We start from the raw sequence: 11,011 nt of genomic DNA on the forward strand, positions 1-11,011 counted from the left end.
CAGCGATTCTGCCAAAACACGCTCCCGGGCCGCCGGGAAAACACGCCTGCGCCGCGCTCCCAGACACCCGCTATCACAGGATCATAGGAGCTCAGCACTGCTGCCAGCGTGAACTGAATATTAAGTACTGCGAAAAAAGTCCACTCAATAGTTATATCAGTCATGTGCCACATTCAGGGTAAAATGGCAATCAAGGCCGGTTAATTTCTTATACCAGCTGTATTGGCAGACGCATGGGACGATATGGATGAAAAGCCAAGTAGTCAAAGTTGCTTTGACGGGACAGTCACAGGTTATGATATCGATTTGTGCCAGTTCAAATCAAGAGATCTTGAAATTTGCTATCCACTTTACATTCATTAATTGTTAGAAACTTCTTTTATATTTGACTTATATCTTCTTTTATATTTGCTTTCATTTGCCTTGTTGGCCAATCTGTTGAGATTATGATGACTGCCGCCAAGTCAAGTTTAAAGCAATATAATACGATAAAGTAGCCCATCGCCCAATCGGTACATTTTCTTTATAAAAAATCGCCGACTGATCCAATAAAGAAATTATATTTTTGTCAATTGATCCTGTCAAAGAATAACTTAGCGTGATGAGAGCAGATACATTCTGTGCCGTGACCCAATGGTAATAAGGACCCTGGGTGGTTTCATGCTAAAAGGGGGTTATAAAAAGTCAACTGGGTACTGAGAAGTTTAAGGAAGTATTATGGAAGGGAGTGCGATAGAATAGATACTCTAATCTATTGATGTGTCTAGCAAAAGGAAATAAAACACCGTGACTGAAACACTAGACACAGTCTTTAATGCGTCTAATTTCATCCCCTTTATAGTTTCCCACATGGATCAGTCCAGAAGACGTTCGCGTCTTAGTGATTTAGCTCCCGACCGTCTGTGTGTACTGTAAGTGACATCTTCACCCTCAGGCTTGCTGCTGGGAGCAGATGTAGGTGTCGGGGTGGCCGGGGAATCCCTTCCTGGGCCCGGAACGCCTGGCCGACAGTTTAGTCTATGTCTATATGGGTGTGCCGCGGACGGCCTATCGGGAGCTTTCATGTATTTTCTTAGCGCATCAAGCAGGGGATAGGTTACGAACTATATGCCTCTGTCTGTGACTGGGCCTTTAGAGCTTTACCGTTGTTCAGGTACATCTGGGTAATGACATAACATGAAGAACAATGACCGGAAACCGTTATCACACCACAGGTGCCCTTGTCGGTGGAGCATGGATGACCAGCCTGACATGATTGAAGGAAGCCGCTAGCGGAAACACTTGTCTCTAGAAAATGACCCTCCAGATGACCGTCCGTTGGGAAGGACGTCCTCTGAACTGATAACACAACTCACGGTCTGTCCTTCGAATTCTGCAAACCAGTGATATTCCTTGGGCTGCTGTTTTGAGTCACAGGCCATAGACGAGAGACTGTTTCTAGGTCATGTCACTTTAGTCAAATCAACATGTTGGAGAACCACACAAACAGGCAAATATTTTTGTGTACTCAGTCTAAGTCTGCATCGCGTGGCAGCACCTCTGTACCTTGAAGGGAATTCCTGATAGTGATAGAGGACAGCTGCCGTGATACGAGATTTTAAAAAGTACACACAGAAGTATATCCTCTCTAACTGCGTACATCTGTTCGTCGTATACAAAGAACGAAAGACGAGCACACGTTTATGCCCAGGTATATTTCTCAGCTAATGTAGATTACTTTGCGAGGTGCAAACAACACGCCATTACTTTCCTTGGACAGAAAGTGTCACGTTAATTTTAGTACAATTTTATCATTCGCTTTGCGTCATCACGTGTGAAGACTTCGTTTTTATCTTTCTTATCATGCAATGCACACCATTGTCGGTCACACGGTGCTTCCTGTCGTGACAGCGTGTACAATATACGTGTCATGCCATCCAATAATTTTTGCAGCCCATTGATGACATCGATCTTAATTAATTAATAAAATGACTTTGACTTAAGAAATGAAAAATTATTAATGTAAGCTCGTTTTCACTGAAAACAGACACGATCAGACACCAGTCACGCAAGGGAATGGAGATGGGATCGGGACGACTTGAAAGGCCGATGTCAAAACCTGCAAGGGCTTCAGTAGTTTTGTCGACTAACACAGAAAACGGTGTTAGGGCCATATTGCTCACAAAGTTGGAACGTGATCTATCCCAGATGGCCCCTTTTATGGAAAAACCTTCCATGATGAGATCACCATTACACGTAAAGGCTTAATATTCGTGCTGTGGGTCCGATAAAATTGTGCAACTGTAGTGCATGCGTACATTCTATTCTAACCGTGTACAATGTGACCTCAGAGAGAGAGAGAGAGTATACCTTGCATTTGTGCTCCACATCTTGCGTACAACGACGTTTGGAAGGAGTCTATAATTTACCGATAATGTATTGCAAGGTTCTATCATAGGCACGACCCCCCAATCATTAGGGTTAGTTTGTACACATGTTCTCGACTCGGTGTCATTCGCCTTTGACAAGACTGCTGTTCTTCATGTGCATACACAAGTTAGGGCGGGTCTACTGACCGTCGGGAAATGCGCGGGACCTCTGCCTAAACCGCAAAGCATCAAAACCGCACTTGAAAACACAGAAGCCCCATCAAAACCAGGAGGGCAACAACAATGTTTTTGTGGTTGCCCCTTAAATTCCATTCAGTTAGCCTATTGCTCGATACTTTAATAATGCATTGGTAGTGACTGCCAAGGCGTCTGTTAAACTGACCGTGACTTTCCTGTATAGGCTGCGGTCCGACTGAACGACCACAGAGCGGCAGAACGTAGATAGCTCAACCAAATTCATGGATGAAAAATATTTTTTACGTTTTGTGTGTCTTAGTCATAAATTTATATCTTGCTTCATATTTCACTTATGAAATTAAGGGTCACACAAATCCAATCTGGGTCGCAGTACGGTCCCACAGCGATCGCTTCCTAGTGGAAAGCGGGTCTTACCAACACAACTCTCCTGACCGTGCGGAGGGAATTCTCACGTTCAATCTTGCGATGTTCTAGCTGTTTCTAAGAATGTTCATTAAGCCGCCAACTTTTAACAAAGACTGCCTTCCAGTAATCCAGTCAAGCCGGTGTTTCATAGCCCAAGTCTTGTTGTAGTAGTCCTCAGGTATGATACGTAGTGTCTCATCCCAGATCTTGCTGTGTTCGTGTATTTTTGGATGGCACGTCAGCTCAGATAAATGAAATATCTTACTGCGTAGGAGGAAAGGTTGATTATTTAAGATCCCCAGTTTGTTCTTGGTGTTGCTTTTGTAACGAGTCCAACATAAACATTGTGAGTCCAGATTTACCGTGCGTGCGATGGGGAAATGAGAAGGACCCGAGCCAAGTCTCTTCTGTAGTGAGAGAGAAAACAGAGGGCGCATCTCAAGACTGGTGTGACCGTCTTGGTCAACAAACTCCCCGGTCACGTCTGGGTAGGAATGTGGTCGGTTTCCTCTTTCTCAGTGACGTCGCGTCACAAGCTTAGATCTGCAAGACAGCTTCTGCTCAATTCTGACGCACATTCTTCGATTTTATTATTTTCTCAAGAGGCTGAAAGTTCGCACGTACCTCCGCCGCGGTGTCTGGGGCATGATATGTCCGTCTATATCGGGTGAACTTCGGGCACAAATCCGTGTTTTTCTTCCCTGTCTTCCCTGCCCACACGCTACCACTTACGGCTAATTGGTGCTAACTGTCCAATTTACAGTGACCCCAGCCTATGACTCATGCTGTTACTCGCTACTTGCAGTGTTTAAGTTCGCCCTAGTTAGCCGAGGAATGCCACGGCGAGCCACAACAATTTGCTGCTTGTTATATCCCATGGCTTATCCCGATGTGTACTTTCTCAAGCCTCGGTTCAGGCTTCTAGTGGTCACGTTGTTTTTGTTTGCATACCTGTTTCAGGAAATTTCGAAACTGAACATACTAACTTGACGGAAACCGAGTAGATTTGCAGAAAGTGCGTATGATACAACCACACGCGTTTGTACATCCTAGAATTTGGGTAAAGGTGACGGTGGACTTCCACGTCTGTCCAGAACAGACTACCTCAGTCCTGGATGAGACACGGATTACCGGGGATTTCCACAAGTTTACGGAGGTTCAGTTTGGCAGGCAGGCTTTGTTTTCGCTGCAGAAGTGGGTCTTCTTGGAACGGAGTTGTCATTCCTGACATTTTACCGAGTCTTCATCTATGTGATTTTCAGACTTCTGCCATAACAAAGGACATTTTCGTCTACAGATCCGTTTGGTTGGAACTGTCTATATTAATGATACCAGTATCCATCGGTCTGCCAAAAATACAATCTTGTCACCAGAAAAAATGTTATCCGTCATTTTTAGTAGCGAATGCCGATATATTAGGGTTTATGTCGGGGAGGAAAATAAATGTTCATCGCAAGGCTCGCTCGAAAGGCCTATTGGAAACTAGAGTTCGGCGACCTCATACCTCCATGAAAATTTAGAGCTTTCGCAAATTTCATGCAATTGACTAAGACACTAACATAATTTATGCATGGTGTTGTTCATCATTGACAAACGTACACATGTCACAATTATAAAATTCCCATTATTGATCATGAAGCGGTTTTGCAATTTTTACATAAATTATTCAAATAAGTTCCTCATTACCATATTTGGTATCTGCTTATATTCCACCTATCATAATTAACATGTGTTACATTTATTGAAGTCCAGTTATTGCAAACAATGGAATTATACAAAATCCTCATTAATTATGCAAATTAAGTCCTCACTTGCATAACATGTATATCATTATGAACATCTTTGCCTAAGGTACCCGCATGCCTAATATGATGCCAATCCGTCAATCCTTTCTGCAGTTATCCTCTTTGGAGTGTCTTGACAAAAACGCCCCTGCAGTTCCCAAATTAAATGTTAGAGGGCTGAAACTTGCCCCACTTTGTCATGACACTGAACGCTATCTACCACCCAAATTTCAAGACCATATCACGTCCAAGACAAGAGATACATAGAAAAAACTGCTATGATTTAATGTTGTCATTAATTATGCAAATGTGCTCCTATTTTGCATAATTAGTATTTCATTTTGTACAACATTGTCTGAGGTACCTACATACCAAAAATTATGAAAATTCGTTGTTCCCTTCTTGAGTTATCCTCTTCAGAAGTTTTTGACAAAAATGTCCCTGCTATCCCAAAACTAGACGCTAGGGGGCCCAAACTTATGTCACTTCTTCCTAAGCGCAAGAGCTATCTAATACTCAAAAATCGTGACCATAGCATGTTCAGAACACCGAAATAGCAAAACCGGAAGTTGCGCTGCAGTACTAAGGGGAGCCGCTAGGGGGCCCAAAATCTAATCATTTCCAGCTTTCATCACACCCTACCAACACACCAAGTATGAAACCAATCCACCCAACCATTCTTGAGTTATCTTGTTTACACACAGACACACACACACACACACACACACACACAGACAAACGCGGGGTAAAATATAACCTCCATGACATTTCATGGAGGTAATTACACAATATTGAATGAATGAATATTACATATAAAGCATTGCCGACTGATTGTCCGCGTCTACTTTGAAGCGTGTTCCGATACATTTCACTCAACTGTGTTTCTTAAGGCTACAGCAAGTAAATTCTATGAAGGACAACCTCTGCAGACTGCAAAAATGAGACAGGGCAATAAAAGAGTAAAAAAAAGACGACAAGATGGCTATCTTCAAAATAAACACCAAAAACGTTGCAACAAGAATCAAGGTGACAAAATATATCATCACAACCAACAAGACATTCATCCTGTATTCAAGAAGCGCACTAGTGTAGAAAAATCGATGTACTCATATACTGGTATCACCTCCACTCATGGCGTCCATATTGGTGCCACTTTTACAACTATCCACAAGTTTCACTTTTTCTACTACAGTCATGGATACCTTTCTAGTGTCACTTCTACAATTACAATTAAAACAAGTCCATAGCATGTCTTGGACAAGAGATACATTGCAAAAACTGCTATAATAGAATATACTCATTGATTATGCAAATGTTCTCCTATTTTGCAAAATAAGTATTTCATCTTGTACAACATTGTCTTAGGTACGTACATACCAAAAATCATGAAAATCCGCTGTTCCCTTCTTTAGTTATCCTCTTCAGAAGTTTTGGACAAAAATGCCCCTGCTGTCCCAATCCTAGTTGCTAGATAGCCCAAACTTATGTCACTTATTCCTCAGCACAATAGCTATCCAGCACCCCAAAATCGCAACCATATCATGTCCGGTACAAGAGATACATTAAAAAAACTGTTATGATAGAATAAGCTCATTAATTATGCAAATGTAATCTAATTTTGCATGATTAGTATCTTATCTTGTATAACATTGTCCAAGGTACCTACATACCAAAAATCATGAAAATTCATTGTTTCCTTCTTGAGTTATCCACTTCAGAAGTTTTTGACAAAAATGCCTCTGCTATCCCAAAACTAGACGCTAGGGGGCCCAAACTGGAACATGTTGTATCAATCTGTATATATCATGAAGAAAAGACGTCAGTCTAGACTAAATCAAGATAAACTCAACAAATACTTTTCCAGCATTGCCGGATCGTCTGCTGCTGCCTCCCATGACATCTGCTCCAAGGGAAACACGCTAACCTTACCACTACAAACACCAACTTAATCATGTCTTGACTGGAGCTATCTTATAGCCCTACCAAAACATCGAGAACGACATCTGCCGGAAAGTGTCAGACTTCTGACTCGGAAAGAAACATCGAAAATAAAACAGGTCAGGTGCGTACATATGAAGCCGTTGCGGTGTCCACTGCATCTTCGGCATTACGCGTTTAATCCTTAAGATAATTTCTTGGACCAAAAAACGAAACTGACCTGATCTCTCCTTTTCTGGACCAAGAACCACACTACCGACAAGCTCAACCCTACGATCATGATAAAAATGTCGCGAGCCACCTTTACGTGTTCCCCATCGACTTACATGTTTATGGTTATAAGTTCACGTGCCTAAAAACTATTTCCTCTACATGATATTCCTATGTAGATCCACCCCAAGGACGATGTGTAAGAGTCGTTTTAGGCCACTAGCCGTGTTGAATTGATGATATGTGAAGAAGAAATCGGCTGGGACCTTGGTATAAATATGTATGACCTTTTGTGCCCTTCGAAAGGAGATGGGCGTTCATTTGTCAATCATGAACGAGTATCTGACATTTTTAAAGAAATAAAATATTCAATTTGTATACATAGTCGTTGTTGTCACTTGTTTCCTGTGGCAGCTAGCCTCCGGGCCACATGTTGGGAGTACGAAGTTCACGTGGCCTTCGTCCCCACGAACCGCTACACGTACACTGAACACCAGATTATGTCATGTTCTGATCATTAGGGATGTTCTGATTGGTTCCTGACAAATTCATTCTTGTCAATGGCAAAAAAGAAACGTTACGGATAGCTTCGGCCTTCTTAGAATGGACCATATGGAATCATTGCCTTGCACCAGAAAGGGCTTACTAATCTCAACTTCCTTACAATATGGCCGAAATGCCATTCTAAAGGCGCTTGTTTAGGATTGCAAATAAAATGTGCGAAATGCGTCAGCAGGCTGTCTAGGTAAAACTCGCTATGAGGCAACAACAGACTTAGATTGTACCGAAGCCTCCGAAAAAAAGTTTAGTAGAAAATCCCTTCGTCTGGAGAACACATCCATGGTTATGAAACCATCTGAGCTGTACTGCATGTGCACCGCTATCGAATGTTTCAGCTTCGTGTCCCTTTACTTTACTCACACGCGCACAGAGCTGTTGCGTCAAGACTGAAAACTTCGTGCCAAAGTTTGGCACCAGGGTCCTGACAGACATGCTCCACACGTGAGGAACCATGTCTGGTCACCGGCTGTGTTTGTGATCATGTATCAGTTCCCTGACCTGGAGAGGTTGAAGTTTAAGTCTCAGTTCATCCAGTCAAACGTAATCATTTAAGGTCGACTGGATGATGTAATAATCTTTAAACAGGTGACATGATCCTTACGTGCAACCATTCTTTGTTAGGAAAACTGGAAATTTTGACACAAGGCGAAGTCTTTTCCTTCCTACTGTATTGACCTCACCTATACGACGAGCTACAGTTTGAAAATAATCGAAAGACAATAACCACAAATCATGAATATCCGTCAATCACTTCTTGAGTTATTCTCTTTCAAATATGGGCCGAAATCTACACCACTTACTTTCTGCCCCATGAGCTATCTACCACTATTCTATTAAGACCGGAGGTTCAGTACCATGGAAAGCCGCTAAGAGGCCCATTATCAAACATGACCTTTGTTTTCCCTAACCTTACACACCCATTATTACCAAAACCATACAGATACAACTACAGATTTGATTCTTAAGTTAAACTGGCAACAGACAGGCACACATACACGAACAACCCGCGGCGAAAACATAACCTTCTTGGCGAAGGTTACGACGACAGGGAAGTGTCACACAAGATGCTGGCAAGCCGGATAATGAACCCATAATTGTTGTTGCTGTCAGCTCTAATTGGCACTGACGAATTTGTGGGAGATGAGTTTTCTTCAATGACCTTGTAGACCGCCTCGCCCAGTTGACAGCAGCACTTCCGATGCTGGGGTTATAGGGTCACTTTAATGGTGATGTTTACCTACGTCTGACAGCCACTACATTCCCTGGGAGTTCCAGAACCAAAGTGTTTGTGGTGCTAGCCAGTTTTAGCAACGCGCTGTCCTTTTGGATTCTTCAGATGTAGACGGACGGAATTTACGAGAGATGGCCGGTTTACGGCAGAGTCATCTTACTGCTGGGTCACGATGATCGATCATTGTCCAATACTCAACAGTTCAGCAGGAAAAGTTGACAGGTGATTTATGTCATAACAAATGTAACATTAACTCGTAGAAACACCTTTTTAAGTCAAAGCTCTTAAGGAAAAATAAGACAAGATATCGTCTACCTTAATTGTGGAGCCACAAAACAAATGTTCGACAATCATTTCCAGTGTTACTGTAGGAAACATTCTTTCCATACCTATAACGCCATCTAGCATGGTGGAGTTAAAAAGCAGCTGACACGCCTTGTGTACCTTAAGATTCCTGTGTCAATGTAACACATACATATGTATCTTAGGAAATTATGTAATTATACACACAGGTTGATCCCGCAAAGCGAAGGGCAAGGAAGGACACAATAACAACGGTGTTTATTGCTTTTGCTTTAATCAGAACATGTCCAGACATTGCAAATTTTGTGAAATCTCCAAGCAGATATTGTAAGGCAAACCTCTCGGCTATCTACACGATATCTTTTCCTGCCCAGACCCAGAAGCGGTGCTCAACCCGTGATGGGGAGGGTGCTCAGGTCTGCGCGGCAGCGGACGAAGTTGACCTCCCGCCGGACGTTCTGATCGTCCTCGATGACATTGCCGGAGCCTTCTACCTCCAACGTCACAGCGTTGTGTTGGACAATCTCAGAGGAGCACATCAGGTTCTGCAGACAGTTCGTGTTAAAATGCAAAATTGAGTAGTAAGACGAATGTTCGTAGGCATGTCTTGAAATAATGCTACATCTAACAAGAGTTCGGAAACTTCATACCTCCGTGAAATATCTAAAGCCTTTTTTAATCTTATACAGATGTTGTCTTTATTATTTACATAATCCATGCATGGTGAAGTTCATGTCACAGGTGTGAAATTCCTTTCATTTACCACTAAATAAAATTGTGGAATTTTGCAAAAGTATGCTCTAGATGCAAATAATACATATAAGGAAGTCTTCTTATAGAAAACACTGGAATCAACAATGCCTATGGTCCCCACTTTTAAGAACAGTGCAATGATAAGGAAACAGGCAATAACCTTGTTTAAGTTCCAATAAGTACGTAAAGATAGAAGTTATCACTTACCCTGCCGTGGTCGCTCACAACACATTTCTCCTCGGCCTCCACCGCGGGCATCAGCGGGTCGTTACGGCAGTCGGACAGGCCCAGCCTGATGTCAAACTTCTGGTAGGTCAGCTCAGTTTGGGGGGACTGGAATGGTTTGGAGCAATTGCAAGATCGTCGGAATGAATACCGAAGTAAAGAACCGACACACAGAGTTTTAATCGTATCATTCATGTTTCTTTGCAAAATGGTGACACTGACGGTAATGTCAGCGTGATGTAGTTGTGCCATACATGTCGTGTGAAATACGGGTATTTTAGTGAATGAACATGGAAAGTTGTGCGAAAGGATCCGAAGCACAGCACGACTGGACTACAACACATTCTACTCATATCTTTGTCCCTTACTTCAGCTGAGCGGATGACCTCCTCCAGCACATAGAGGTTCGGCAGCCTGCTGTTGGCGTTAATGATGTCCACCACGTGGAAGACGGAGAACCTGATCCCGGCGGGGTAGTCAGCTCCTGCCGCCAGGGAGAGCAGCCCCAAAACACACACCAGGCCCAGCATCGTGTAGCTTCAAATGGTACAGGTGTGCCGTGCTTCACTGCTGTTGTTATACCTGTACCTGCAGGGAAAACCGGAATGATTTGCCTGGTAAACATCACTCAGCCTTCAATTTTCTGGAAGATAGCTGATAACACGACTGCATGAAAAGTTAGCAATTTTAAAAAGTGCTATATTTAGTTTGACAAATTTTCTATGTTCTTAAATCAACTTTTAATTGTGTCATGCAAAAACAATTGCCCAACTCACGTGGGCTTAAACTTGGAAACTACCTAAATGATACTATGAAGGGAGATCAGAATTGACAAATGACAAATAAATTTGTGTGTGCAACTTGTGTGTGCGACTGAAGATACCCCAAAAACGTTACCCAACACCTACCCAGACCTAGTATTCGTGAATTTTGGGTTTGGAATATCCCGTGCAAATAGTAAGGTTACATGTTTACTAAGTGTATCGGCATTACTGGATATGACCTAGTATAGCCACGTATGGCCATGTGTAGAA

General features: G+C 42.5%; 1 protein-coding gene across 2 annotated transcripts; it reads right to left on the reverse strand.

The window, feature by feature from the left end:
• Positions 1-9,256: 9,256 nt before the first annotated feature.
• On the reverse strand, positions 9,257-10,975 carry LOC118415890. Of its 2 annotated transcripts, none has more exons than XM_035820810.1 (4): positions 10,886-10,975; positions 10,346-10,565; positions 9,960-10,085; positions 9,257-9,544 (listed from the first exon to the last, which is right to left on the reverse strand). In XM_035820810.1, the coding sequence occupies exons 2-4, from the start codon at positions 10,505-10,507 to the stop codon at positions 9,389-9,391; spliced, it is 444 nt and encodes a 147-aa protein (XP_035676703.1). In that variant the 5' UTR covers positions 10,508-10,565; positions 10,886-10,975; the 3' UTR covers positions 9,257-9,388. The 2 variants fall into 2 exon arrangements, with proteins under 2 accessions (XP_035676703.1, XP_035676713.1); XM_035820820.1 differs by lacking the exon at positions 10,886-10,975 and adding an exon at positions 10,777-10,856.
• Positions 10,976-11,011: the final 36 nt, after the last annotated feature.

The sequence above is a fragment of the Branchiostoma floridae genome, chromosome 1, assembly GCF_000003815.2.
Source record: "Branchiostoma floridae strain S238N-H82 chromosome 1, Bfl_VNyyK, whole genome shotgun sequence".
Classification (NCBI taxonomy): domain Eukaryota; kingdom Metazoa; phylum Chordata; class Leptocardii; order Amphioxiformes; family Branchiostomatidae; genus Branchiostoma; species Branchiostoma floridae.